The sequence below is a fragment of the Cutaneotrichosporon oleaginosum genome, assembly GCF_008065305.1.
Source record: "Cutaneotrichosporon oleaginosum strain ATCC 20508 chromosome Unknown ATCC20508_contig01, whole genome shotgun sequence".
NCBI lineage: Eukaryota > Fungi > Basidiomycota > Tremellomycetes > Trichosporonales > Trichosporonaceae > Cutaneotrichosporon > Cutaneotrichosporon oleaginosum.
Genome location: NW_027072170.1, coordinates 3,654,748 through 3,682,348, shown reverse-complemented (window position 1 = coordinate 3,682,348; position 27,601 = coordinate 3,654,748). Strand labels below are relative to the sequence as shown.

Genomic DNA, 27,601 nt, shown 5'->3' with positions numbered 1-27,601 from the left:
AGGATCCGATATGGTTCCGGGGCGGTGGGGCTGGGCTGGCTGGGGCTGGTCATGGCGAGTGTATTGCTCGATATTGCACTCATACAGCGAATAATGCGCACAAACTGTACATGTACGAGCAGCAGGACGCGAGTATCCGAAAGCTGCTCTGCACAGCTGGCCGCAGCATCAACAACTAGAGCGAGGACGACGACGATGGTCGCCACAGAGAAATCTGGGGCCTCCTGTCGATCTGGGGGGTTGTTCCATCCCTGATAATTACGCCCTGCCATCCCTGAACGATGGCACGCAGCATTTCCTCGCAGCTCTCGTCAGCATCAATGCAGCCATCATAGCCATCATCTCGTGGCGCTCGTCGCTCGTTGCCAGGTAGACTAGAGGTCTCGATCTGCATCTCCATTTCTCTCTTCTCTCTTCACTTTTCTTATCGAAATGGCGGCGCTTGCTGTCCTGGCGCTGGTCGCCCTCGCCCCGGTGGCGCTCACTTCTCCCATTCCGCTCGACAACAGCGTCTCCTTTCCCGTCACGGCCGTAGAAGACGGCCACGACTTGCACTGGGCGCAGGCTGAGGCCGCACGCGCTCGCCGCCGCTACGACACCGAGCGGCCGCTGATGCGCCGTAGCCACCGCCAGCGCGGCCATGGCATTGGTGCGCGGCAGCATGTGCGCAAGCCCAAGGGTGTCGCTGCGTAAGTCTGAGTGGGGGAGTGTTTTGTTGTGCTCGACAAAACGTGGCATTGTCGATCTCCGCATCGTTGTCAAGGCCATTCTGACACCGAACCCCACCCCCCCTGCACCCCCCCTCCCCGGCGTCGCACTAACACCAGCTTGAAGTCATGGGGCGATTCGTACTCTGTCCGCGCAGAGATCGGCACCCCGCCTCAAATTCTCGACTTGTACGTCGACACGGGCAGCACCGACCTTTGGGTGATCGGGAGCTGCGACGACGCCGACGAGTGCGGCACGACGCCGACGTTCAACGCCTCGGCCTCGTCGACATACACGCCGACGGACCAGCTCTTCGCTATGAACTACATCGACGGCGGGCGCAGCCGGGGCGTGTGGGGCGGCGATGTCGTGCGTATCGGCGGACAGGCGGTGCACACCTTCTTTGGGATCAGCAAACACACGACGAACTGGGGCACGGCGCAGAGCGGGCTGCTGGGCCTCGCTGCTCGCGCGGGCAGCAGCAAGCGCGTCGAGCCGTGGTGGGAGGGCGCGGCGCGCGCGTGGGACGACGCGCAGTTCGGGCTGCACCTCGGCCGGCCGGGCGTCGAGGGCAGCGTGACGTTCGGCGGCGTCGACGAGGCCGCGTACACCGGCGGCTTGACGTACTACTCGCACATGGCGAGCGAGGGGTGGGAGGCGGGGTGGAACGTCGCGACGGGCGGCGTGGCGCTGCACGGCCGCCGGTTGTCGAGCGCCGTGCGCATGGCCGTCCTCGACTGCGGGAGCACGGGGATCGTCGGGCCCAAGCACGACGTCGACGCATTCTACGCTGCGCTGCGCACCGACGTCGTCGACCTTGGCGACGGGTCGTATGCGTTCGAGTGCTCCCGCCCGCTCGGGATCAATGCGTCCTTCGCGTTCGGCGCGTATGGCGGCACGCGCATGGTCGACCTCCCCGAGCAGCACTACTATATGCGCGACGCCGATCTCGCGATCGTGCGTGGCACCGGGGACGAGTTCGCAAACACCGGCGGGTACGAGAGCATGCGCGGTCGCCAGGGGACGTGGTGCTTCGGCGCGCTCGGCAGCTGGGAGTCGACGACCGAAGCCGCCGACGCCTGGATCCTCGGGGATAGCTTTTTGAAAAATGTGTACAGCGCGTACCGTGTTACGCCGCGCGCTGTGGGGCTCGCCCCGCTCAAGGACATTGGTGGGGGGCAGGGGTGGGAGGGCGTGCCGTCTGCTGGTGACGGCGGGTTCTCGAGATAGCAGACAGTTGAGATAGACTCATAGATATTGTAAGCATGTATATGTGAAAGTGTGAGGTGGGTGGGTGCTGGCGTGCACGCTGGCGAGCAAGCATAGTCGATGTCTGAGTGGCATCCGAGACATGCGGTCTGGCAGAGACTCACCCAGGCACTTCCGCCAAAGCGATGCGATGCTCGAGCTCAAGTCGTTCGCCGTCGGAACACGTCTCCAGTCGCGCGATAGCATGCCCACAGCCGGGCAGCGGGCAGCGGGCAGGGGTGGCCGACATCGCCTCGGCAGCTCGGCAGCGCAGAGAGGCTCGAGAGGCTCGCAGCAGGCAACATACAGCACATGCTGCTCAGCGATGCAGACCAAGTCTCCTCCGCGCCAAGCCTTCTGTTCCCAAAAGGCGATGCGCAACTTGGCGTCTCATTCCGCTGTGCATGCTGCATGCTGCGCGATCGCCCATCCAGCTCAGCACTGATCATGCCCACAACTCTGCATCTACGGCCGTCACTCGCTGCCCGCGTCCGCTCTGCGCCACGCCGCACGCCACCGTACCCAAGCGTGCTCGCGGCTTGGCAAGCACGGGCCCTCGCCCCGCCTACATAAGAGCGGAGGACAATCCTTCTCTGCACCATCACCATGCTCTCCGCGCTCGTGTTTGCCGCCCTTGTGGCCGCGGCGCCCTCCCCGTCCCGGCCCATCTCATTACCTCTGAACGCGCCGCGTGCGCCTGTTGACGACCTTGCAGCCGCGCGGCATGAGCACAAGCGCGCCCTTGCGAAGTACGGCTATGGCGGGCGGGAGAAGCGCGATATCGAGTACGTCTCCTTCCTCTTCGACGCACTTACACCAGCCTCAAGAGCTGGGGATACGGCTACACCGTCTCCGTGCAAGTCGGGACGCCGCCCCAAACGTTCGACGTGATGCCCGACACGGGCAGCTTCGACTTCTGGCTCATCGGGACGTGCGACAACAGCACCGAGTGCGGCCTCTCGGACGTGTACCGCACGTCAGCCTCGTCCACGTTCCAAGCCACGAACATGCCCTTTCAAGCGGGCCCGTACGCCGACGGCGGCGTGCAGCGCGGCGTGTGGGGATACGACGTGGTCGCCGTTGGCGGGCAGGCGCTGAATGCGTCCGTCGGCGTGTCGACGCAGACGCTGAATTGGCGCCTGGCGATGGACGGGATCATGGGCTTCGGGCCGGCGATGACGAGCCCGGCCACGCCGCCGTGGTGGTTCGGCGCGGTCGGCGCATGGACCGACAAGCAGTTCGGGATGCATCTCGGGCGCGTGCCGCCCAACTCGGCGGCGAATGTCTCGGGCGTCGCGGGATACGGCGACCTCACGCTCGGGTGAGAGCCCGCACCTTTGACACTTGCTGACACCAGCGGCGTCAACTCGGCCCTCTTCGCAGGCGAGATCACGTACTATCCTCTCGTGCACGACTCCGCGTCGACGCACTGGGAGATCCCGATGCGCGCGGTCGTCGCGGGCGCGGCGGTGGGCGCCGCGATCCCCGCCCTCATAGACTCGGGCACGACGCTGATCATCGGGCCGGCCGCCTACGTCGAAGCGTTTTACGCCGCGCTGCCGACGCCCGTCCGCTCCCTCGGCTCGGGGCAGTACGTGTATCGTGTGGCGCCGTTACGCGCCGCGCTCTCGTTCGGCGACGGCGCGGGCGACACGTACGCGCTCGACGAAGACGACCTGTGCCGCGTGCGCGGCAGCCGCGCGTGGTATGCCGTCAACGGCGTCGAGCTGCCCGAAGACGGCGACTGGTGCCTCGGCGGCATCACGGGGCAGGGCAGCCTCCAGAGCTCGGGCAACGTGGATACGGGCGAAGAACCGATGGCCGAGCTCGACCATTGGATTGTCGGAAATGCGTTCTTGAAGAACGTGTATGCCGCGTACCGCGCCGACCCGCCGGCCGTCGGCTTTGCCGCCCTCACGCCAGAAGCGAATAGGAAATACGATGGCGGCGTGAAGCCACAGACGACGACGGCGCGCGCCCCCGCAGCGACCGTTACCGTGGTAGACAGTGGCGCGCGCGCTGCTGTGCCCTCCATCGCGCTGCTCGTTGCGGCGCTTGTCCTGGCGTGGTAGAGATGTCGTGCATGACGTCGGACTTCCACGGTTAGACATCACTATAGACTCTGCCCAGTTAATATTTCCCAGCTTGCACCTATACCCTTGGCACCGATACGATGTACAATGTCCTCGAACCCTCCCCTCCCTCCTTGGACTGGTGCAAACTTCTGATCCATCTATCACTCTTGCTAAACTGCTTCTGAAATCCCAATCTATCTCTTGACACTGCCACGCCAACTACCGACACGGGTCGATGCACAGCACCCCGCCGCTCTCGCTCCACGCGTACCCCCACTCGCCGAGGAACGACTTGACGCTGGCCGCGAGGCGCACCTTGCTCGCGCCGCGAGCCGGGTCCTGCTGCCCCACATGCTTCTCCTCGCCGACGACGACGTACGCTAATGTCAGCAATGACACGCACAAAGACTCACCCAGGCCGCGGTAGTTCTCGCGCTCGAGCTCTGCGAGGAAGTGCGACACAATGTCTGCTCCCTCGTTGCCGTGCAGCGTGTGCAGGTCCAAGAGGCATTCAGTGCGCTCCTCCGAGCTCAGCTTCCGGCCTTCCGGCACCTTGCCGGCGGACGCTACGCCCAGCACGACGCCAAAGCCCCCGCCACACTCGCGCCCGCGCTCGGCGCGGTCGCGCGGGTCGTCGGACCACGATGGGTCGCGCTCGAGGACTGCCTTCTGCGCATCCTTCATGCGCTCTTTGACTAGCACGTTTGCAGCCTCGTGGCTCTCGCTCAGCATTTTCTCGTTCAAAGCCTTGCCCTCGCGCGAGAAGCGCTTCGCAGCTGCGCCATCGCCACGGCGGAACGCGTCGGCTGCACGCGCCAGGCATGCGTTGCGCGCGTGCCCCAAGCGAAGAGATGCCGCACGCGCCGACATGTACTGCTCGTTCGCCACCTGCCCAGTCTGTAGTGTAGGAAGAAGCGTAGGCGGATGCAACTTGACCCGGTTTGAGGGGCGCGGCTGAGCAAGCGCCGCAGGAGTGGGCGCGCCTGCACCAGGAGCAGGAGAGAACGAGCCGGAGCCTCCGGCGAAGCCCACTCCTCCAGACGCAGTCGTCATGCGGCTACCAGTCGCCATAACCGTTGGCACAGGGGCCGCCGGCATTGGGCGCTTCACGGCATTGGCGAAGCGGTTGCGGGTGGGGTCAAAGCGCCCCACATGCCGGTTCAGGCGCGCAGCCAGAAGATCTGGGAAGTCATCGCCGGCGCCGTAAGAGCCGTGCACTGGTGGTGTACCCGGCCGTGACCCTCCTGGCGAGTTGATGTCCAGGCGCTGCATCGCAGCATTGAGCGTCGATGGGTCCATCGTCGGGGGAAGATTGTGCATGAACCTGCCACCGTCAGTGTATTCTCGGGGCTGACTGGGCGGAAGACTCACTCGCAGTTGGGCCCCTTGGCGCAATGCCCTCGAAGCCAGAACCGGCAGAGAGCACGGTCAAGGTCATGGCTGTGGTCAGCAATGTCGAGGCACATGAGCGCACCTGAAACGACAGTCGGAGCGTCTGCACTCTCCGTTAAGAAAGTACCTGCACATCCGTGTGGGGCCGACGGTGCGCGGGCCGCCGAACCCGGTGGTGGGGCCTTGGAAGTTGCGGCCACCCTGGTTGAAGTATCCCTGGTTGGGGGCCAGGCCGTGATTGACACCGCGACCATCGATACCGATCAGAGGTCGTGGAGATGCGACGCGGTTTGGTGTAGACGCGCCTGACCTTGGAAGTGTGAACTGCGCGACCAGCATTGCCATCGCCGCCTCAAAGTCATAACCAGCGTTGTGGAGTGCCGTCTCGAGCTGGTGACGCGGGACAGTTGAGAACACTTGGGCAAGCACGTCGAGCGGCGTCATGCCGTTGGATGCGTTTGTCGGGTCATCCTCCTCATCAACATCTGTTCCTTCAGCAGCAAAGCCATCAAACGCCCGTGCCTGCGCACTAAGCCCCGATGGCTCTGGCTGGTGAAGCTTGGGAAGTGAAGACCCAAATGGCGAAAACTCCTCATCGTCGGCCTCGTCAGGGACTACTCCGCGGCTTGCGGGGCGCACGGCCGTGGGCGACGAATAGTCACTATCGCGGAGACGCATTTGAGGGCGAGTGGGTGTGCCAAGCGGCGAGTGAAAGGGACTGGACGGGTCGCTGATGAGCGGCGCAGCAATGGCGCGGTTCGAGCCGGTCCTCACCATGCCTTGCGAGCCGATGGTGAATGGCGAGCCAGAGCGTGGGAGGGGATCAGGGACAGCGTCACGCCACGGGTTGTCGCTCGGCGCGAAGTTGGCGTTGCTCGCCATTATGTTCAGCGAAGGGACGTTACGGGCGCTAGGCTGCGGCGCTGTCGGCGAAGTCGATGGATTGAACGCTGCTGCCTTCACGTTGAGGACGCGTGGGGACGATACAGGCGAGCCAGAGCTGCTGTAGCCCGAAGATGAGGCCGGCGCCGGTGGAGCAGGAACCGCTGACGACGCGCTGTCAACTCGGCCGAGCGCCGACGGTCCTGCGCCGTAGGTCGGCGTAGAGGCGCCGCTGCCAAGGGTAACGGGCGAATGGGGACGCGCGAGCGGAGTGCGCGCGCGCAGGGCTCCGACACCCGGTGGTGTGAAAGGGCGGCGTGTACGCGTGGGCGTAAAGCTCCCAGGCTGGTAGGGGACTCCGCTGACGTCGTCTGGTTGGTCAGCGACGTTGTCACTCTTTGCTCACCTCGATGCCGATGCATACAGTCGAGACAGACCTGATCCATAAGGATCTCGTCCTGGATGTTAGCAAAATGCGCAGGCCAAACCGCACCTTGCCAAGCTCGCCCATGGGCTCGCGGAGGAGGTCCTTGATGTCCTCCTCTTCCTCGTTGTCTAGGAGAGTGATGATCTTGCGAACAAGCTCCTCACGCTCCTCGCGCGTCGGCACCACTGGAGGGCGTCCATTGGCGATTGCCGACGAACCCGAGCCGGAGGAAGTCGAGAGCTTGCTCTCGTCGGCGGACGCGGCGTCGTTATGGGCATCGTCGTTGGCGGCATCATCTTCTTCATCTGATTCGCCAGATGACGACACGCTTAGGGGATGCTGCCCGCCCGCAGTTGGCTGAGCGCGAGGCTGGAGCGCTGCATTGGTTTGGACGAGTTTGAAGACGTAGTGGGCCAAGTGGGGGTTGGTCTCGAGGACCGAAGCGTCTGGCATGGTGTGGGATTGATTGGTCGTGCCTGCTACTGTGGGGTGGTTGGGGTGAGAGCCGGGGTGGGAGACAAAGATAGTGGGTGCTGTTGAAAGCGTAGTTGATGCAGGCTTTTAAGGCCGATGTCAGAGAGCCTCGTATGGGAACATGGGCAGACTGGGGACGAGTGGATGTTGGGAATAGGTGCGAGAAGCGAAGACTCTGGGTGTGTTGAAAGAGAACGAGGGAGTCTTCAGTGGCGAGTGTGTGACACCTGCAACAGCGTGTGGAGGCTTGGAGGGATGAGAGCGAGCGGGACGAGGGATGGATAAGACGTCTGTGCGTTGTTTATGAGAAGGAGATGGGATAGATGGCAGTGAGAGATGAATGAGATGGTGTTGACGAGTGGAACAACGACTGCGACAGAGGATGAGGCGTCCGAGGCGTCGAGGGCGTGGGGTGGCGTCTTGCTGTGGTGGGCGACGGGGGCATTTCTTGGCACTCGACGACTTGATCTGCTTCCGCTCCACCCCTCCCACCCCTCCACCGCCGCCACTTCCACGCGACTCACACGTGGGAATACCCCCGCCATCTTCCCCCCTCACCCAACCCCTCACTCACATCACTCTCCCTTCCTTCCACTCCATCATCAATCATGTCCACCACAAACGTCAACGGCACCCCATCCGCCTCGCCCGCTCCCTTGTCCCAGCCATCTCAGCCTCAGCCGCCCTCCCATCCCGCGTCCTCTCCTGCTGTTGCCGCCCCTCCCCCGCCATCCCAGCCACTGCCCCAGACCCCGAACCCGAACGCGATCCCAAATCACAGTCTCCAATCCAACGCGAACGCGAACGCGAACGCGAGTGGGAGTGCGATTTCCAGTGCAGTTCAAGACAAGGGGAAGAAGGAGAAGGACGAGGATGGGCCGCAGGCCGACATGTTTGCTGCGCGCCGCGAGGAGGAGAATGCGCGCCGGGACCGCTCCCTCGCCGAGTTCCTCGTCATGCTTGACGGATACAAGCCCTTGGTTGGTGCTCGCGGAAGGATAAGGCTGATGACAGATTCCTGAGGAGGTTACCGAGTACTATCTTCAGCGTGCTGGCTTTGAGTGCCAGGACCCGAGGCTGTGAGTGTTAATGGAGTGTTGGTGTACCGAACATGGGGTGGAGAGGCAGACAGGAGGGAAGGCGGGCTAATGTCGGGGCCGGTCTGTTTGAGCGGAGAAAGCTTCAGTTTTGAAGCTGCACTGCTACCAGCGCAACCGCGGACGAGTTGTATTCGCCGGCGCCGGCTTGTCCTGGAGCATTGTCTCTGTGAAGCTCAGAGACTGCTCTGCTGCCTATCCACTTTCAACTTGTCGCCTCCCTACTCCTTTCCCGTGACTCGCCTGGACTCGCCCTGGCCTTTAGCTGACAACAGAAAGCGCCTCCTCTCCCTCTCCGCGCAGAAGTTCATTTCTGACCTGTCGCGCGACGCCTTCCACTTTGCCAAGCTGCGCGTCAGCAACACGGCTGCAGGCCGCGGCCGCCCCTCGGCCGGCGCGGACCGCAACCGCGTTGTCCTGACGATGGACGACCTCTCCCTCGCGCTCGGCGAGCACGGCGTGAATGTCAAGAAGCCTGATTATTGTGGGTCCTTCCTGTTCTTGGCGTCCCCCTTCACCCGGCTAACTCCAGACCTCTAATTCTCGTCCTCTCCCCTCCCTCCTGTATGTATCATATGCATGGCTACATGTACAATTACAATTATGCCTTTGGCGACGGCTGTACGGCAGAGATAGACGATATGGATCCGATACTACGCCTGATGGGAATCTTGGAGCGGTTGGAGCTGTTGCGCTCGGCGACGGAAGCGAACATGGACGTGCGCGCGGCAACGAGGCCCTGCGGAGGTGCGGGCGAGTTCCAGCCACCGCGATCAAGCGAGAGGCGCGACGGCGCGTCTCGTTCGCGCTCGCGGCGCACAACAGGCGACGGCGAGTCGGCGCCCGACGCGACTGACGAGGCGCGACTATGCCCCGGGCGCGGGATGCGTGACCCCGAGTCGCGCGGCGACGTGGGTGGCAGCGACTTCGCGTGTGGCGACACGGATGGCCTCTGCGCCTGCGTCTGCGGCGACGGCGTCTGTACCTGTGGGGACAGCGGCAAACGAGCCGTCTCCACGCCCGGGCTCCCGCGCGTAAGCACGAGCGGCACCTCGTTCTTCGCGACGCTGTGTGTCGGCGAATGCTGCTTCTGCACCCAGCGGCTGGTCGCGCCCGCGCCAAAGCTCTCGCGGCGCCACGGCAGCGGCGGGATCGCCGGCTGATACCGGCTGCTACTTGACGAAGACGTGGAGCGGGGGAACGAGCCCGACACCGACGCGGCGGAGACGGGGCGCGACAGCGCGCCATACAGCGAGGCTGGGGCGGTCGTGTCCGTGTCCCAGCCCGGGACGCGTTCTTCTCTTGCCTCTTCTCCTGCCCCCTCCTGTTGTACTCTTCTGACACCTCCCCCTCCCCCAATCCCTCCCCCTCCACCGTCGCCCTCGCCCTCCTGAGTATGAGAGTGGTCCTGTGCCGGGAGGGTCTCGCGCGGCGGCGGCGCCGGAAAGTCCAAGAAGCGGGGCGTGGGCACGCGCCGCGGCGTGCCCACCGGCGAGGAGAGGGCCGCTTGGCCCTCTGCAATAAGACCTTGGACGCGGTGCGCCATGGCGGCCAGTCTCGCATTCGTCTCGTCTCCGCTCTCGCCTTCGCTCGTGATCGGATCCAGGGGCGCGTCCGTGTCCGTGTACTCTACGCTCGCGGAGCGCGCGCTCGAGGGGCGTTTGGCACGCCGCCGCCGTCGCGAGGGCGTGTATCGGCGTGGGGCGGAGCTAGAGCCCATGGACGAGGCGTATTTCCGCCGCGGGGTGCGCGAGGGGAAGGGGAGGGGCGGGAAGGGTTCAGCGGGTTCGGAGGGCGGCGGGGACGCGTCTTCGTACTCGCCATCACCCTCGTCTTCGGCTTCGTCTTCGGCTTCGCCTTCGGGGTGCTCGGGCACGATGCTGCCCCATCCCCCCGTCCATATCCTGTACGCGGTCCTGTCGTCAGCTTGCACGCGACGGGACGCACAATCCGATAGCGGCGCCGAAGACCGTCGCGCTGACCGCGCTGCTGAGGAGGGAGGACCCCCACCCGCGGCGGGACTTGGCCACTTCGTCCGCCGCGAACACTGCATCAGCTCCGCGTGGCGGGGACGTACGTGACGACAGGGTGGTTTCCGCGTCTGCGTCTCTCGTGCTCAGCCGTCCGCGGCCCATGTTCTCGTGCACGCCCGTCTGCGGCGTCGGGCGGGGTACGTGCCACGACGGCGAGGGTGAGGGGGAGGGAGGCGAGGCCATACGCGGCGGCGGGGTCACGGCGCTCCGGGCGGCGGGCTGGCGGGGCGTGCACTGCGGCTGGGGCGTGCGCTGGCCCCACGGTCCGCGGGGAGGGGAGGGGGAGGGGGAGACGGGGAGAGCGAGGTCGAGGTCGAGGTCGAGAGAGGGAGAGGGGCCCATGATACAGGAGGGCCGGGGGCCTAGCGCGAGGCGCGTAGATAGCCGCAAGATGGGTGACGGTTGTGGATTGTGGATGCAAGACGCCGCTGCGGCGCCGATTCGAACCAACCTCACCCCGATCGTGACTGAGACATTCCCCGTCCCGTCACACCGGGATGCGGAAGGGCTTGGATGCGCGACGTCTGTTCTGCTCAATACGAAGGCGACGGTGTAGAGGATGGGCCTCGGAGTGGATGCACTGATTGCTGCTTGCTTGCGTGTGTGGGAGTGAAGACAAACGTTTAGGGGGGCGGAAGAACGTCAGCCATCGTCACAACACCGTTGCCATCTTGGGCACGTGACATCATCCACTCCCTCACTGCTCCTACGTCTGGCGACGGAGATGAGTTTGCAGTCGGACCGAGAGCGTCGGCGTCGGACGTATGCACGTCGCCATCATTTTATGCATGCATGCATGCAGGTATGCATTCTGTTCGCGAGCCACAGCTCGTCGCTCTTGACTTGAATGACGTGGTGATCTCAATCGAGGCTGATAGCGCTGCTACGTCACCACGCCCTGCATCGCCCACCGCAGCCATCACCTCCATCGACCTCGCCATCCATCTCTCTCTCCCTCATCATCTCCGAACACCTCGCCTGTTCCCCTCTCCCCGCTTCAATCCTCGAAGAGTTGACTGCCCCCCCGTCCTCTTTTCCACCATGTCTCAGCCCGACGTCGCCCAGCTCTCCATCGGCCCTCTCACCGGCGTGGCCTTCGGTCCCGACCGCTCTCGTAAGTCGGACAGAGAGATGTCTCTGACACGCAGAGGTCTGTGTTTCGCCCAACAACAACGAGGCACACATTTACCGCAAGAAGCGCTCCGAGTGGGAGCTTGAGGCTACGCTTGCCGAGGTGTGTGTCGGCTTGATTGTTGCCAGTATAGCCTCGCTCACACCAGCACGACAAGCTGATCACGGCCATCTCGTGGGCGCCCCAGACGAACCGCATTGTCACCTGCTCGCAGGACCGCAACGCGTACGTGTGGACGCAGCAGCCCACGGGCGAGTGGAAACCCGCGCTCGTCCTTCTCCGCATCAACCGCGCCGCAACGTGCGTCAAGTGGTCGCCGAACGAGGACAAGTTCGCCGTGGGCTCGGGCGCCCGTGCCATCGCCATCTGCTCGTTTGATGAGGAGAACAATTGGTGGATGTCCAAGCACGTCAAGAAGCCGCTGCGCTCGACCGTCCTCTCGATCGACTGGCACCCCAACAACGTCCTCCTCGCCGCCGGCACGACCGACGCAAAGGCCTACGTTTTCAGCGCCTTCATCAAGGGCATCGACGCCAAGCCCGAGGCGACGGTCTGGGGTGATCGCCTGCCGTTCGGGACCATCTGTGGCGACTTCCGCGCGCCCAACGGCGGCTGGGTCGACGACGTCGCCTTCTCGCCCTCGGGCAACACCCTCGCCTTCGTCTGCCACGACTCGAGCGTGAACATCGTTTACCCCGCTGGCCCCGGCGCCGGTCTCCAGGCCTTTGTGAGCGTGCGCACCCCCTCCCTTCCCTACCTCAGCCTGGCCTTCACAGCCGAGGACACGATCATTGCCGGCGGCCACGACTGCCAGCCCACTGTGTTCACGGGTGACGCAAATGGCTGGGTCTTCAGCCACTCGCTTGACGACCCGGCAAATGCTGGCTCGCGCGGTCTCTCCCCCACCCCGACGGGGCAGCGCGCCGCCTCAGGCCCCGGCCGCCTCAACAACGAGGCCTTCAACCTCTTCAGGCAGGCCGACACTCGCGGCCAGTCCAAGCCTGCTCTCCCCGGCGCTGGCGGCAGCAGCACGATCACCGGCACCACGCCGGTCGGGCAGGATGGGCGTCTCGTCACGGTTCACCAGAACTCGATCACGTTTGTCGAGCCCTACTCGTGGGCCCAGGATGGCTCAGTCGACAAGGTCACGACTGCCGGCGCCGACGGCCGCATGGTCATCTGGACCGTCACGAAGGGCGGCCTGTCGGGCCGCATGGCGAACATGCACATGTAGGATTAGACTGATGCTATGAGATATGGATACAGTGTGTGTGCCTCTCTATTCTCCCGTCTCGCTCGCGTCGCCTGCGTACTCCTCATACAGAGCCTCCCGCACGCCATGATACACCTCGCGCAGCACCTCGGGATGGGGATGCACAGCCTGCAGTCAGCTATGCCGGCGGTCAAGCGCACATCGAACGCGACGACCACATTTCCCCGCTTCCGGACGACGCCGAGGTAGTACCGCACGCTCCAGCGCCGCAGCCCCTCGTGGATGACGACGGTGGATATGTCGTCGAGAGGCACGAACTGCCTTGCAGTTGATTTTGGACCCACGCCGAACCCTCGCACCGTCGCGAGCTGCACGCCGAGGCCCGGAAGGGGTGTGACGGATTCTGGTGTCAGTGTCATCGTGCCTCGGCGATAGGCTGCCGCGATGACGAGCTCGGGCTCGGCCATTCCCATGGCCGTGACGCCGATGGGCGCGCCGTGGGTGCCGTTCCCCCCACTCCCGCGCTTCCCACCCCCACGAAGCACTCACGGTACAGCACACGCCAGCGGAGAGCGAGTGCTACGGCGACGGCGGAGGCGAGGACGAGCGGATGTGGAAAACGCCACCAACAGAGAAGAACAATGGCGGCGGGGAGGAGGTATGTGCGCGGGCCGAGATTGTTCCGCCTGGGCGCGACGCGGTGCTCGGTGACCACGCCGGCCGCGTCTCTGGCGCCCGCTGTCGTAGTGACGACGAGGACGGAGTACTGCGGATGCGATGGGAGCGGGGATGTGAGCGAGCGCATGCGTCGAGAGGCAGGACGTGGATGGAGATATGAGGAGGAGGAGGGAGAGAACAATAACGACGTGTTCCTGGCGGCGTCCCCACACGCCCACCCCACAACAGTCTTTCTTCCCTCGTCTCTCCACTCGTTCTTTTCCATCCTCGCCTCAACTCATCTCCCTCCTCATCCTCATCCTCATCCTCTACTCGTCATCGTCTCCTCCACGCCCACCCGTACACGCTCCTTGCACCCTCACCCTCTGCACCCTGCGCCCAGCCTCTCCCACGACCAGCTCACCGGCTCACCTCTCTCCCGGCCTGACCAGCTCGGCCTGGCCGCCCACGCCGGCATCAGCGCGTCCACTGCGCGCCCACCATGCACGGCCCACCACATCAGGTATGTCCTCTCCTCTCCGCATCCCCAGTGACAACGAGCGTGTGAGGAGCTAGTACCCACGACTCACCGCCACTTGCTCCCTCCGCGGCTGACATTAGGCCATGAACCGCCGCGTCTCCGGCGGGCAGATTCCGCAGCAACAGCAAACCATCCAGAACATCGGCGTCAACGCGGCACAAAACAACCCCCACGGCGGCCACAATCAGAGCCACGGACACGCTCAGCCTGCCCAGAACCCCCACTCTCATCCCGCTGCGTCGCCGAGCCGCCTCGACTTCGCTTCCCTCTTCCCCGCCGGCCAGGTCGACGGGTCCAACGGTCCCAACCCCGGCGAGTTCTACAATGCGCGCATGTTGCAGGGCTTTCAACCCGGACTCCCACAGCAAGGGGCGCAGGCTGGACGAGGCCGCCGATCCGAGGATGCCACGGCGGCGCTCGGCATGCACGTAGCGGCCACCGGCCACCCGGCCAACGCGCCCCAGCTCCAGATGCCTAGACACAGCCCCGGCGCAATGCAGCGCAGCCCAAGTACGCCCGGCACCGCGCCCTCTATCGAGCAAGACCCCGTCAAGCCCTTCCTGGACGGGTTCGCTGCGGCAGTCAACGATCCCACTCAGCGCGCCATGTGGACCGAGCTGATCAAGCTCAAGACCAAGACTCTCGAACATGCCATCGCCGACGCGCGCGCTCGTGAGCGTACCGCCGAGGTCACTCTCACCAAGCTGCAGCAGGGTATCCGCGCGATCAACCAGAACCGCCAGAGCCTGCAGGTCAGCGGCTTCCAGCAAGGCGCGGGCTACGGCAACTTCCCGCTGGTCACTCACGCCCGCTCTCCTGCTCCTGAGCCCCAGCAGAACTTATCGGAAGCCGTGAGCAACGTCGCCATGCCGCCGCCCCAGCAGCCCCAGGCGCCCCAGCCCCAGCAGCAGCAGCAGCAGCAGCAGCAGGCACCGCCTCAACAACAACAGCAGATGAGCCAGCAGCAGCAGGCAGCACAGTTCAGCAACGACCTCGGGCCGATGACGATGACGCCTTTCGACCTCGAGGCCATGCTGCAGGGCGCGGGGAGCAACCTGGACAACCTCTTCGCCTGGCTCCCAGACAACGGTGGGAATGCGGGAAACGACATGCCACAGACGGCCAATCCTGCAAACCTTCTTGTTGGTGGCGAGTTGATGATGCCGATGGGCTCATCCATTACCGATGGCCCGACGCCGAATACCGCTACCTCGCCGCCCATCAAGCGTCCGCACACGCCTGAGAGCGACGAGTCGCCGGCCCCGCCGCCAGCCAAGAAGGGCAAGACGCGTGGCGAAAAGAAGGTTGTTATCGAACAACATGCGTGCTGCCAGCAGTGTGGCAAGACGATTGCGCGCGTGCTTATCCGGGCACCTAAGAGTGCCATCCCATCCCCGATCAACGTCGAGTTCAAGTGCCCCGACTGCACCGGCGTGCATCAGCCACCGACATTCGACCCGCACGCCGCCATGGGCTCAAGCCCGGCGATAGGGAGCACCGAGACCCGCAAGCGCATGCGCACAGCCATGGAGGACGACGACATGCTTAGCGACGACCCCGCGCGCCGCCGGTGCTTCTGCGACGTGTGCCAGCGTGTCGTGTGTGTCGGGCAGGTGGTGGGCGGCGCCGAGCGCCAGCCGCTCGGCAACATGACAGAAATCATCTGCGCGTCCTGCGACTCCAAGTACCAGCGGTGTACGGACTGCGGTGGTGGCGGAGGCCCGCGCGTAGGCATCGGCAAGTGGCGCCTCAAACAGGTTTTCCAGGTCGGGCGCAAGACGTGCTCGCTTTCCCACAACCGCTTGGGCGACAGGCCACGCGAGATCGGCGTGCACGTTACCCCATCAGACTTTACACCGGAGCAGCTCAAGGAGGTCGTGGCGCGTTGCAAGACGCTCTGGACGGAGAAGACGTTGAGTCGCTTGGCCGTGCCGGAGATGCTCGAGTACGTTTTGCTCTGCCAAATGAGGGGGGCCACCAGCTGATGCCAGAATCGACCTCCCACCGCACATCACAAATCCGCTGCGCAATTACAATGACGTCGAGAATATTGTGCACCGCTGCTGGCCGTCGCGTGAAGCCATGATCCGCGCGGAAGGTGCCGACCCCACTAGATTTAAGCGCCTCCTTGGCCTGACTTGGGCGCACGCTCGCAGCCGTCGCAGTGTGCGTACCGTGGACATTGAGGAGCAGTACGCGCACGATCAGCAAGCCGACGACGTGGACGTGAGCACGGTGTTGGCCAATGTGAAGCGGAGTGAGTTGACCGTGGTTGCACTCGGACAATGCTGACTACAGCCAACGCCGTCATCCCGCCTGGCTCAGAGCTCATCGGAATGTGGGGCGGCGAGTGGGACATGAGCAGCGGCTCGCTGCTCGTCTCGACGCTCATCCCCTTCGAGGGCACGGACGGGGAGGACCACTCGGCGCTCTCCGTCGGCGAGCTGATCACAAAAGTCCAGCAGCTGCAACAGGCGATGAACGAGCAGCGTACGGCGGAGGCGCAAGCCGCGGGGTGCGAGCCCACGCTCGTCCGTCCCTGCGAACACCTGTGGGTTGTGTCGGGCGGCTCGATGCCGCTCATCCGCGAGCGCATGGCGGACATCCTCGTGCGCAAGCGCTCGTTTGTGCACGTCGAGGAGTACCTCACGCGCCACCCGGACTTTGTCGACGCGCTCAAGGCCCGCCCTGCCGGCCTGCATCCTGAGCAGCACCAGCCGCTGCCGCACCAGCTGGAGAAGGACCACGCGTACCAGGGCCCTGGGCCGCTCGTGCTCGTCCGCTGGCTCGGCAAGGACTACGACGCGCAGAAGATCCTCGAGATCAAGCAGATGGAGTTTGGCGGGGGCAAGGCGAAGAAGCTCAAGAAGATGCCGAAGAGCAAGGTGTAGCGGCGGCGCAGCGCCGGGGTGACGCTGCGGAGGCGACGGAGGCAGAGATGGAGATCTGTTATGTCGGGATTAGGGTACCAGTGTAACGTGTATGTACATGCAAACCCCTCAGTGCGTGCTTCTCCATGGATCTTCCTGCATTGATTTACATAGGCAGCATCAGAGCACCGACTTGATAAACTTGTACATGGCGTCCATTTGAACGCCCTCGTCAAAGTCGAAGAGGTGGTCGGCGCCCTCGACGAGGTCGAGCTCGATGGGGAGGCCGACGGCTTCGGCGGCATGCGCAACCTCTTCGCTCTGCCGCGGGGGGACTTTGTCGTCGAGGCTGGGGTGAGTGATGGGCTCTTCGTTTCTACATCCACTGCTGTACTCCCCCTGGCTCATCCTCCCTCCCTCTCCTCCCGGTTTTCCCGTCCCCATCGCACATTGTCTCCCCACTCACGTTCCATGGATAATGTAGGTCGGAGGCAGAACAAACTTGCCGCTCCCGATACCCGCCGCGATGCGGAAGCTCGCAGGCGACACGCCGACGCTCGCGCCCTCCTCGCCGCCGCCGAGGAGCAGCTGCTGCTCAATCCCCTCCTGCAGCATGTAGTGGTACATCTGGCTGCGGGCGTCCGTGGGGAGGCTGTACGACGTCTTGGGTGCCTCCGGGTCCAAGTACGGGAGGAGGGGCTCCCGGTCGACCTCTGTGCCGAGGTAGCTTACCGCTGGCGTCAGTCTGCCGATGCCATGACTCACGGCGCTGCGGCGTCGTCCAGAACCGGTCCGTAATGTCCGTGATGGGGTAGATGGCGGCACACGCCGCGGGGTGCGCCGGCGGCTCCATCCCGCACTCTTTGAACCCGATGCCCGAGGCGAGGAGGAGGGCGAGCCACCCGCCCGCCGAGCCGCCGGACACGACGATCTTCTTCTGGTCCACGGCGCCGCCCGTTTCCGCCGCAAACTCCGCAGAGCGGAGGTACTCGATACACGCCTTAATGTCCGCCATGATGCCGGGGAGGCGGGTTTGCGGCGCGAGGCGGTAGTCGGCGGAGACGACGCACAGGCCGCGTTGCGGCGCGCGTTGGATGTGGGGCGGCATGACTTTGCGGAAGCCTTGCAGGAGCCCGCCGCCGTGGAACCACAGCAAGATGGGCGCGGGGGCGCGCGCGCTCGCCCCAGCGGGGAGCGCGTAGTCGAGCGCGACGTCTACGCCCTCGGGGCGCGAGTAGATCACCGTCTTGAAGTCGGACATGGTGGATGAGAAGTGGTGAAGTGTGGGAGACGATGACGTCGGTGATGGCCGAGTCCAGAAGACCGAGGCTGATGGGATACCGTAAGCGTCGTCAAGCTGGCAGTTGCTGCTCTGCATAAGCTCGCATTCATAAAGACGCTCAGAGGCTGCACCTACTCAGCTTGCGCTTGTAGGCGCACGCAGGCGCCTGTCAAGAGGCGTTTAGCAAGCAAGTGGAATGTCGAGTGGGCATCGGATTGCAGGGTCACCTAAGCGCGGCGTCGGCGTCTATCGCATTCCCCACCCAAGCTTCGATAACGGGACGAGGACTGCGCGCCGTTGATTCTGATTCTCTTCTCTTCTCCTTGTCGCCTCATAACCATGCCCACACAGACAGTCACCCACCCGACGCTCACACTACGCCCGGACGTCGCAGCGTCCACCGCTGCCGCCGCAGAATCTCCTGCCTCGCCCGACGACATCGCCAAGTTCGACTTCGGCCCGCCCCCGCCCACCTTCACAGACAAGCACGCCGAGCGCGCATACCTCAAAGAACGCCTGGCGCTCGCCTACCGCGTGCTGGCGCGCGAGTGCCGCCCCGAAGGCTCAGCGGGACACGTGAGCGTGCGCGACCCCGTCGACCCGTCCTGTTTTTGGGTCAACCCCTTCTCGCTGCACTTCAGCCGGATGACGGCGTCCGACCTGCTGCTCGTGGACCACGCGGGGCGCGTTGTCGGCGGCGGGCGCACCAACAAAACCTACAATGCAGCAGCGTTCGTGATCCACTCGGCAATCCACGCCGCGCGGCCAGACGTAGTGGCGATCGCGCACGCGCACACGCCGCACGGCAAGGCGTTCAGCACGCTCGGGCGGCCGCTGCCGTTCTACACGCAGGACAGCGCAGTGTTTTGGGAAGATTGTGCGCTGTATGCTGCGCACGGGGGCGTCGTGTTGAGTGCGCGGGAGAGTGGGCAGATCGTGGCTGCGCTAGGGGACAAGAAGGCTGTGATTCTGCAGAATCATGGTTTGCTCACGGCTGGGGGAAGTGTCGAGAGCGCCATCGCGTGGTTTATGCTGTGAGCGCGCGGGCGGGACCGGACGTGGCTGACACCAGGCTCGAGAATGAGTGTCGGTGCGTGCTGTCCGCCGAGGCGGCGGCCGCCATGACGGGCAAGATGCCCGTGAGCATCTCGTCATCCGTGGCCGAGTTTACATGGCGCGAAACGGGGAGCGAGGAGGCAGGGCGCTTTGAGGCGCTGTCTTTTGTGCGTTAGATCAATTAAGGGCGCTGACACCAGTTCGACCTCGTCGAAGAGGAGTGTGGGGGCGCACACCGCAACTAGCGCACAAGGTGGACTGTCCCGGCCTTCCGGCGGAGCCGCGAGGTTGACCGAGACCCCCATTTCCACATCGGCATGCTGGGTTTCCCATGGCAGTGCTTCGGTTACGATGCATAAACATCGGTCGACGGGGTTTGGTCAGTGCGTTGCTGTTTGCCTGCATGCTCGAGGCGAGGAGACGGAGGAGGGAAACAAGAGGAGTACAGTGGAGGAGGTAACGACGGCCAGGGTTTCGTTTCAGGAAGGTCAATCATATGTGGAATAAGCTTGTCAACCGAGGTGATCCGCCGGCCGCCAATCCCCCATTGCTTGTGTGGCAGCGCGACACCCCTCGACCCGTGCTCTCCTTCATGTGCGTCTGATAATCTTGGTTCACGACGCGTCTGCTCGACCTGATATCTTGTTGCTGCGCGGCTTTGACGCCAAGAAGACCACAGCCGAGACCCTGCACGGCACCATCACACTGCTCAGACTCGAAGTCGCGGCCCTCCTCGCGTCACAAACACAGTTCAACAAGGCACACTCTGCAACCGCTCACTACGTCCATCCCGGTATCTCGCAATTCTCGGCCCTCGCATGACGACCCACGACGCGTCCCGCGTCTGTTTGCTTTCGGCACCTCCCAGTTCATTACTGACGAAGCATGACACCCAAACCCCGTCTAACAGCTGGAACCAACCTCACGACTCCCCTGACCCGAAACAGCGCGACGGCGAGAGCGCGTGCATGCATCTTCATATAAAGGCCACCCCGCCCTCGCTCTTCTCGCTCCCATCCAATCTTCCGCCTGGCGCGTCGTCACCTCGATCCTCACGTTCTTTACCATCCCGACACTCATTATGACCCGTTTCCTTGCCCTCGCCCTCTTCGCGCTCGCCGCCTCTGCCGAGGCCGGCGTCTGCCGCCCCCGCCCCAAACCCAACACCACCGTTCCCGCCCCCGAGGCCGGCTCGAGCGGCGGCGCATACCCGTCCGCTTCCGGCGGCAGCGAGGGCCTCTCCTCGGCCCCGCTTCCCGTCCCCAGCGGCAACTCCACCTCGACCGGCGGTAATGTTACCGTGACCGGCGTGTCCGTCAGCGCCTCCATAAGCATTGGGTCCACCGTCGTCTCGGCGAGCGTCTCGTCCGCGCCCAGTGTCGCGGTAACCGTCTCGTCCGCCCCGCTCCCGAGCAGCAGCTCGCCTGCCACCGCGCCCCCCGCGCCCGGCACGCCGCCGCCCGGCACCGACACCAGCAAGCCGTGGAACCCGGTCGACCCGACCGGCTCCGCGAACATCACGGCCAACCCGACGGCAGCGGACATCGACGGCACATCCAACATTGCGCAGTGGCTGCTGACGTACCACAACGTCCTGCGCGCGCAGTACGGCGCGGGCGCACTCAAGTGGGACGCGGGCCTGGCGCAGAAGAGCGCGAACTGGGCGCGCCGCTGTGTGTGGGAGCATGAGTGCGTCCTCGAAGGGACAGACTGACGGCAGGGGCTTTGACAACCTCGCGCAGCAGAGCGCGAGGAACCTGCCGCTCAACTACGGCGTGGATAGCTTCCTGGACATGTGGGCGGACGAGTGGCCGCAGACGTTCGCCGGCGGCGACCCCGTCAACGGCCGGGTTGTCGTGCTCAACCACCTTACCCAGATGGTGTGGAAGAGCGACACCGTGGTCGGGTGCAGCTGGAACGTCGACTGCACCGAGCCTGGCATGGACCACTCGGTATTCCTCTCTTGTGAGTTGCGGCGAGACAGAGCTGACGACAGGCGTCTACGGACCGGGCGGTAATGTTGTCGGCCAGCAGGACCAGGAGGTTGGCAACTACATCCCCTCCTAAGCTGCTGCTTGACTACTTCGTCGGGCGGCCTGGTGCCCCCGCAGCGTTAGACTGCATGAAACCTATGTCTTCAACGCTGCATGCTTTTGTACAAACACAAACACTTCCTAACACTACAACTTGGCGTTCACCTTGATCTCGAGGGCGGGGTTGGCGTCGCCTGCAAAGAGAATTTTCTTGTCCCACGCCGTCTCGTCGCGCCACTTCCCTGGCTCGCGGTCGAGGCGGAACACAGGGTGCTTCCCGACGAAGCGCCGCGCGATCTCGGCAGCGATGGCGTCGCCGTCGCGCTGCGCGTCGGCGACCAACAGCGTGGCACTGATGATATCGCCGAGGTGCCAAAGAATTTGCCGGCCGCGCGAGAGCGCCTCGTCAAAGCTCGCACGTGTAACCGTGTCGCGCACGCGCACCCACGCGCCACGGATTGCGGCCTTGTCGTCCTCGAGACCGCGCGCCGTGCCGAGCGACAGCGCGTGCTCTATCCACGCGCCCAGCGTCTGCGTCACGGCCGTGCCGGTCTTGCCGCGCAGCACCTTGATCGTGTCCGTGGACAGCACGTCGGTCGTGCCCTCCCAAATCGCGAGGACGTTGACGTCGCGGAACAGGCGCGCGAGGTTCATCTCCTGGTTCTCCGTGTTCTCCATGTATCCCACGCCGCCGAGGCTCTCCATGCACTCCTGCACGCCCCATACCGAGTGTTTGGCCGTGTACGCCTTGGTGATGGGCGTGACGATGCGGACGAGGGCGGCAACGGCGCCGGGATCGCGCGGGATGATGGGCGCGTGCGGCGACGTCGGGTGGTCGTCAGCGCCGACGAGCGCCGCGACGAAGTGCGTCAGCAGAGTGTCGGCGCGGTGCATCACCGCGACGCCCGCGAGCGACTTCGCGAACAACGGCACTTCGCGGAGGACGTTTTCGGGCGCTTTCTTCGAAGGCAGGGTGCGGACGCGCGCGAACGAGCGCACGATGGCGAGGCCGCGGCCGAGCTGGCCGCTCGAGCACATGGCGTTGTACAGGCGCGTAATGTTGAGCACGGTCGAGATCTGCGCGACGCCCCGGCCCTCTTCGCCGACAAGCCACGCTCGCATGCCTTTGAGCTCAAGCTCGGCGGTGGGCAGCGTCTTGGTGCCCAGCTTGTTTTTGAGGCGCTGCATGCGGATGCCATTCATCTCCTCGCGCCCGTTGACGTATTTGCGCGTGGGAGCGAAGAAGCACGACAGACGCCCCGTGTCGTCCGTCTTGGCGAGGAAGAGAACACACCCACAGTCGGTTGCCGAGGAGAACCACTTGAAACCATCGACCGTCCATGGTCCGAGGGGGTTGACGTCGATGTCGGTCGCCGAGTCGTCGCGCCCAGCCCACACCGCAACCGTCTCGGTGCCCGCCACGTCTGACCCACCCGCGCGCTCCGTCATCCACTGCCCTGATGTCCACGCGAAGCTGGGATCGCGGGATAGGAGGCGCGAGAGCGCATTGTCAAACACTTTGCGGCGTGCGTCCTGCAGCTCGTCGGGGTATCCAGGTGCAGGGCCGTCCTTGAGCATCTCCCGCAGTAGAACGGCGACGGCGCCGTCTTGCATCGCGCTGGGGCAGGTCACGAGCGCGGCACTCGCACACCACAGGTACAGCCGCATGGCCTGGTAAACGCGGGCGTAGGCAGCGAGATCGTGCTCATAGCCCATCGCGACGATGCCCTCCCGCAGCCCGAAGGCCTGCAGCTGCTTCCACCCGTCGGAAGTTACGAGCGAGTTGGGCTTGGGGCTCCCAAAAGCGGTGAAGCCCGAGCCCGCGATGTAGGGGAGGTCGTGCTCGGCATTGGCGATCCAGTCGTAGATCTGGGGGGTGATCACATCGGCGGCGAAGGAGCGGAGCTTGGGCTGGAGTGTGGCGGCGAGCTTGGGAGGGAGAAAGAGGCCGGCAACGCGCGCCAAGCCCGTGTCCTCGTCCCACTGGTTCAGGACGATGGGCTGGACTTGGAAGAAGCCCGTTGTGCTGGTCGCCGCAGTCGGAGGCATGGTGGATGTGTCGTGGGCGCGTGCGAGAAACCAAGAAGAGGATGACAAGTGAGACAAGTTAGAGAGCCGAAGCTGCGAGGGCAGAGACCAAGACGCGTAAAGTGGGAACGGAGTGCTGCAGTTGAGCGCTGGAATGGCGGCGATGACCGCCACTCGGATATGTCAGAAGCCGCACAACACCTGGCGGCACGGTCATGTTCCCCGCCCCCGCTCAAACCTCTGTGCATGCTGTCAGCTGCTCAACCTCCCCGTCATCAAAGTATGCATATGCTTCTCTCGTAACATATTTCCTTCTCATTCTGCTTGCTTTCAGGCCAGGACTTGAGCTTGGAGCTCATCGGGGCTCCTGACGAGACCTTGGCAGTGTCATTTCGGGCTGAACTTATTCCGTGTTCCGTGTTTCGGTCGTCGCTGCGCTTCGCACTCTCGGTCCGGTGTTACCCTCTGGCCCACGTGCATACAGCCCTCAGCTACAGTGATCGGATCCGGCGCTCTCGCTTGCCTATAAACCTTCTGGGATCTGGATCTGTCCGTTCGGCTCCTGAGACCGCCCGCCGCCCGCCGGTCGCATCTCTATTTTGTTGCAGTAGCTCAGTGATGTGCTGATCAGGGCATATGCCGCAGAACTCTTGCATGACACGCTGCCCGCACTCTTCAATGCCCAGTCCTCGCCGTCGGTCTTCTCGCCTGCGGAAACCGGAAGCTCGGGGCTGAGACGGAGAAGATGAGCATTGTAACGCGGGCAGTTGGCCGCGTCTTTCCGCTTCCCCGGCGCGCCAACGTCATTTCACGGCCGCCTCAGACCGTCTCCGTTCGGTCCCCCCATCCTCCAGCGTGCCAACAGCAATGGCGTCCACGCGTTCAACGAAGATCTGACCGGTCCCACGGGGTCTTAGTACCATTGTGCCACGCAGGATGTCCCGCGGTCCCGGAGGCTTCGGGAGTCGTCAGCTGATGGCGCCCCTTCGCGGAACCGAGGCTATATAAGACACACCCATACCAATGCCACCATGCAACCCCCTCACAACTACCATGCCTTCGAAAGAGGTAACACGACCAGCAGGCAAGTCCGGCGAGAAGGGGCGGCCGATCCCCCAGCCGGCCCCGAAGCTCATCGTCGGCAACATCTTCGACATTGATCCCCTCAAGTCGATGCAGTCGATGATGCGTCTCGCGCGCATCCACGGCGAGATCTACCAGCTCAAGCTGTTCGAGATGATCATATTTGTCTCGTCGCAGGAGCTGGTGCACTACATTTCCGACGAGACCAAGTTTGAGAAGTGTGTATCTAAGCCGCTGCAAGAGGTTCGCAACTTTGCAGGCGACGGCCTTTTCACGGCCTTCAACAGCGAGCACAACTGGACTTTAGCACACCGCATCCTCATCCCGGCGTTCGGGCCGCTTGCGATTAAGAAGATGCAGCCTATGATGCTGGACGTCATCACGCAGATGCTCATGTTCTGGGAACATCACGCGGGCGAACCCCTTGAGGCGGCTGACCAATTTACGCGCCTGACCTTTGTGAGTCACAGGACGTTGACTGATCGCTGACGCCAGGACACGATCGGATACTGCGCGTTCAAGTACCGCTTCAACTCATTCCACACCGAGAAGGTGCACCCGTTCATCGACATCATGGTCAAGCTCCTGGCCGAGTCGCAGGCGCGCTCTCGCCGTCCAGGCCTCATGCAGAGCGTCATGTGGAGCAGCGAGGCAGAGTTCCGCGCCAACGTCAAGGAGCTGCACCGGTTGTGCGACGAGATTGTCGCCGCACGCCGAAGAAACCCAGACCCCAACGCGCACGACCTGCTTAACAACATGATCTTGGACTCGGACCCGAAGACAGGAGAGCACCTCAGCGACGAGAATATCCGCTACCAGATGGTGACTTTCCTGATTGCAGGGCACGAGACGACGTCGGGCATGCTGTCCTTCGCGACATACTACATGCTCAAGAACCCGAGCACCTTCGCCAAGGCGCGAGAGGAGGCCGACGCCGCGATCAAGAAGGCCGGCGGCAGCCTCCTTAAGGTCAACCCCGCCGACCTCAAGTATATCGACGCGATCTGCAAGGAGGCGCTGCGACTGCAGCCCACCGCACCGGCATGGGCTGTTGTCCCGAAGAGCGAGAAGGGCGAGACCCTCCCCGGCGGCTACTACATCGCGCCGGGCCAGAACGTTGTGGCGCTACTCTTGATGCTGCACCGTGACCCTAAGGCGTGGGGCGAGGACGCCGAGGCCTTCCGACCCCAGCGCTGGCTGGATGGGCGCGTGATCCCGCCCGACGCATGGAAGCCTTTTGGGAACGGGCAGCGCGGGTGTATTGGCCGCGGCTTTGCGATGCAGGAGGCCGTTCTCGCGATCGCGCTCATCGTCGCGCGCTTCGACCTCGAGATGGCGGATCCCACCTACGACCTCGAGATCAAGGAGACGCTCACGCTCAAGCCGGAGAATTTCAAGATTATCGCGCGCCCCCGCTTTGGTCGCAACCAGAGCATTCTTTCCGAACTTCTCGCGTCTGCGAACGGCAGCAATAACTACACCTACACGACCGAGGCCAAGGGCGACGTGGCCACGTCGTCGGGAGGCCACGGTGAGAAGATCTACGTGCTCTATGGGTCCAATTCCGGCTCGTGTGAGGGCCTTTCAAAGGAGCTTGTGAGCGAGGGCGACGCGCGCGGCTTCAACATGAGAATTGGCGAGCTCGACTCGGTCGCGGGCGGCGGCGTGCTCCCCACTGACGCGCCGGTGATTATCGTGACGGCATCGTATGAGGGCCAGCCAACGGACAACGCGCGCATGTTCGTGGCGGCCCTCGCTGCCAACAAGAACACGGACAGCCTGAAAGGCGTGCGGTACATGGTTATGGGCGCCGGCCACCACGACTGGGCGCAGACGTTCCACAAAATTCCGAAGTTCATCGACACGCGCTTGGCGGAGCTCGGTGCCGAGCGCCTTGTGCCACTCTCGACAGGCAATGCGGCCGAGGATATCGTTGGCGACTTCGAAGCGTTCAAGGCCAGAGTGTGGAAGCATTTCGGCGGCGGCCCCGCCAGCACTGACGCCGCCGCCATGCCGGCCGACGAGAGCGCGCAGCCGTTCCTCCTTCTACCACGGACCGCCAACCCCGCAGCGGCTACCGTGGGCTGCGGCATTGAGACGGTTGGCACAGTGATCGAACAGGACGTGCTTACTAGGGTGTCCGAGAACTCTCTCCAAACCAACCAGATCACTATCCAGCTGCCCAAGGGCCAACAGTACCGGGCAGGCGACTACCTCGCCGTGTTCCCGAAAAATCCCAAGCCGACGGTCGACCGCGCTCTTGAGCACTTCGGTCTCCACACTGAAGACACGGTTGTGTTCAACCGTCCCACGTCGTTCTTCCCTCTGAAACTCCCCATGCGGGTCGGTGACATGCTTTCTTCATTCGTCGAACTTGGCCAACCCGTCTCAAAAACCGTCCTCCCACAGCTTTTGCCGCACTGCGACGAGCAGGCCACGAAGCGCCTCGAGGCTCTCGAGGCCAACTACGTCCAGGAAGTGGTCGGCCCCCGCCTTTCGCTCCTCGACCTAGTCTTGACCACGCCCGGGTGCAAGCCGCCCATGGACGTGTTCCTCGCAAACCTCCCCAAGATGAAGATCCGACAGTACTCTATCTCCTCGACACCGCTCGAGGAACCCGACAAGGTCACGCTGACCTTCACGGTGCACACCGCGCCGAGTGCAGTAGGCGACCGCGTTTTGGGCGTCGCGAGCAACTACCTCGCCTTCCTGAACCGCGGAGAAGATTTGCTGTGCACTGTCAAAGGATCTGCGGGCTTCCATCTCCCGGCGGATCCCGAGGTGCCCGTTGTGATGTTCGCAGCAGGATCCGGCATCGCCCCCTTCTTGGGCTTCATCGCCGAGCGCGCCCAGATGGCCGCTGGCGGGCGCAAGGTCGGTCGCACCGTGCTGTACTACGGCACGCGAACTTCGGTGGAGATGGTGCGCAAAGACAAGTTCGCGCAGTGGGTTAAGGACGGCGTGCTCGACTTCCGTCCAGTCCTGTCTCGGTCGAACGCGAAGGAGGTCGCGGGTGTGCCTGGGGTCGCGCTGCTTCCCGAAGCTAAATACGTCCAGGACCGCGTGTGGGTGGACAAGGACGACATGGCGGACCTCTTTGCCGCAGGCGCACAGTACTACACTTGCGGGAGCGGCCAGCGGTTAGGCCATGACCTGAAACAGACTCTTGTCAAGATCATTGCCGAGAAAAAACCTGAAGGCGACAACGAGACGCCCGAGGCGATCATGGAGCGCTTCGCGCGCGAGCGCTACCGTACCGATGTGTTCCTTTAGACCAGACCATAGCTTGTACGCTGAGACTGTATCCGATAAACCATTAATTAAATGCATGCAATGATGACAACATCTCCCCCGCTTTCGATGCAATTGC

At 63.9% G+C, this 27,601-nt stretch overlaps 13 protein-coding genes across 13 annotated transcripts; 8 read left to right on the top strand and 5 right to left on the bottom strand.

Moving 5' to 3' along the window:
* Nucleotides 1-432: 432 nt before the first annotated feature.
* On the top strand, nucleotides 433-1,938 carry COLE_01488 (uncharacterized protein; the record flags this gene model as incomplete). Its single annotated transcript, XM_018426245.2, has 2 exons — nucleotides 433-689; nucleotides 828-1,938. 2 exons carry the CDS (start codon nucleotides 433-435, stop codon nucleotides 1,936-1,938), a joined length of 1,368 nt encoding a protein of 455 aa, XP_018282824.1.
* A 624-nt stretch (nucleotides 1,939-2,562) lies between these two features.
* On the top strand, nucleotides 2,563-4,028 carry COLE_01487 (uncharacterized protein; the record flags this gene model as incomplete). Its single annotated transcript, XM_018421605.2, has 3 exons — nucleotides 2,563-2,741; nucleotides 2,777-3,277; nucleotides 3,314-4,028. 3 exons carry the CDS (start codon nucleotides 2,563-2,565, stop codon nucleotides 4,026-4,028), a joined length of 1,395 nt encoding a protein of 464 aa, XP_018282825.1.
* Nucleotides 4,029-4,250: 222 nt separating this feature from the next.
* Nucleotides 4,251-7,185, bottom strand: COLE_01486 (uncharacterized protein; the record flags this gene model as incomplete). The annotated part of the gene is made up of 6 exons (XM_018421624.2): nucleotides 4,251-4,411; nucleotides 4,445-5,355; nucleotides 5,403-5,471; nucleotides 5,506-6,676; nucleotides 6,712-6,763; nucleotides 6,799-7,185. The coding sequence occupies 6 exons, from the start codon at nucleotides 7,183-7,185 to the stop codon at nucleotides 4,251-4,253; spliced, it is 2,751 nt and encodes a 916-aa protein (XP_018282826.1).
* Nucleotides 7,186-7,814: 629 nt separating this feature from the next.
* Nucleotides 7,815-8,843, top strand: COLE_01485 (uncharacterized protein; the record flags this gene model as incomplete). Its single annotated transcript, XM_065626148.1, has 3 exons — nucleotides 7,815-8,186; nucleotides 8,221-8,285; nucleotides 8,579-8,843. The coding sequence occupies 3 exons, from the start codon at nucleotides 7,815-7,817 to the stop codon at nucleotides 8,841-8,843; spliced, it is 702 nt and encodes a 233-aa protein (XP_065482642.1).
* A 61-nt stretch (nucleotides 8,844-8,904) lies between these two features.
* COLE_01484 (uncharacterized protein) lies at nucleotides 8,905-10,438 on the bottom strand (the record flags this gene model as incomplete). Its single annotated transcript, XM_018425874.2, has 3 exons — nucleotides 8,905-10,219; nucleotides 10,251-10,350; nucleotides 10,381-10,438. The coding sequence occupies 3 exons, from the start codon at nucleotides 10,436-10,438 to the stop codon at nucleotides 8,905-8,907; spliced, it is 1,473 nt and encodes a 490-aa protein (XP_018282828.1).
* A 939-nt stretch (nucleotides 10,439-11,377) lies between these two features.
* COLE_01483 (uncharacterized protein) lies at nucleotides 11,378-12,702 on the top strand (the record flags this gene model as incomplete). The annotated part of the gene is made up of 3 exons (XM_018425679.2): nucleotides 11,378-11,450; nucleotides 11,485-11,570; nucleotides 11,617-12,702. The coding sequence occupies 3 exons, from the start codon at nucleotides 11,378-11,380 to the stop codon at nucleotides 12,700-12,702; spliced, it is 1,245 nt and encodes a 414-aa protein (XP_018282829.1).
* Nucleotides 12,703-12,747: 45 nt separating this feature from the next.
* Nucleotides 12,748-13,154, bottom strand: COLE_01482 (uncharacterized protein; the record flags this gene model as incomplete). Its single annotated transcript, XM_018420131.2, has 2 exons — nucleotides 12,748-12,849; nucleotides 12,882-13,154. 2 exons carry the CDS (start codon nucleotides 13,152-13,154, stop codon nucleotides 12,748-12,750), a joined length of 375 nt encoding a protein of 124 aa, XP_018282830.2.
* A 1,219-nt stretch (nucleotides 13,155-14,373) lies between these two features.
* Nucleotides 14,374-16,770, top strand: COLE_01481 (uncharacterized protein; the record flags this gene model as incomplete). Its single annotated transcript, XM_018420123.1, has 3 exons — nucleotides 14,374-15,824; nucleotides 15,871-16,136; nucleotides 16,178-16,770. The coding sequence occupies 3 exons, from the start codon at nucleotides 14,374-14,376 to the stop codon at nucleotides 16,768-16,770; spliced, it is 2,310 nt and encodes a 769-aa protein (XP_018282831.1).
* Nucleotides 16,771-16,929: 159 nt separating this feature from the next.
* Nucleotides 16,930-18,010, bottom strand: COLE_01480 (uncharacterized protein; the record flags this gene model as incomplete). The annotated part of the gene is made up of 3 exons (XM_018421626.2): nucleotides 16,930-17,098; nucleotides 17,216-17,483; nucleotides 17,515-18,010. 3 exons carry the CDS (start codon nucleotides 18,008-18,010, stop codon nucleotides 16,930-16,932), a joined length of 933 nt encoding a protein of 310 aa, XP_018282832.1.
* Nucleotides 18,011-18,370: 360 nt separating this feature from the next.
* COLE_01479 (uncharacterized protein) lies at nucleotides 18,371-19,332 on the top strand (the record flags this gene model as incomplete). The annotated part of the gene is made up of 3 exons (XM_018420603.2): nucleotides 18,371-19,065; nucleotides 19,104-19,254; nucleotides 19,288-19,332. 3 exons carry the CDS (start codon nucleotides 18,371-18,373, stop codon nucleotides 19,330-19,332), a joined length of 891 nt encoding a protein of 296 aa, XP_018282833.1.
* A 1,440-nt stretch (nucleotides 19,333-20,772) lies between these two features.
* COLE_01478 (uncharacterized protein) lies at nucleotides 20,773-21,154 on the top strand (the record flags this gene model as incomplete). Its single annotated transcript, XM_018427190.2, has 2 exons — nucleotides 20,773-21,052; nucleotides 21,084-21,154. The coding sequence occupies 2 exons, from the start codon at nucleotides 20,773-20,775 to the stop codon at nucleotides 21,152-21,154; spliced, it is 351 nt and encodes a 116-aa protein (XP_018282834.1).
* A 113-nt stretch (nucleotides 21,155-21,267) lies between these two features.
* On the bottom strand, nucleotides 21,268-23,169 carry COLE_01477 (uncharacterized protein; the record flags this gene model as incomplete). The annotated part of the gene is made up of 1 exon (XM_018421627.2): nucleotides 21,268-23,169. The coding sequence occupies one exon, from the start codon at nucleotides 23,167-23,169 to the stop codon at nucleotides 21,268-21,270; it is 1,902 nt and encodes a 633-aa protein (XP_018282835.1).
* A 1,032-nt stretch (nucleotides 23,170-24,201) lies between these two features.
* COLE_01476 (uncharacterized protein) lies at nucleotides 24,202-27,504 on the top strand (the record flags this gene model as incomplete). Its single annotated transcript, XM_018420604.2, has 2 exons — nucleotides 24,202-24,690; nucleotides 24,727-27,504. 2 exons carry the CDS (start codon nucleotides 24,202-24,204, stop codon nucleotides 27,502-27,504), a joined length of 3,267 nt encoding a protein of 1,088 aa, XP_018282836.1.
* Nucleotides 27,505-27,601: the final 97 nt, after the last annotated feature.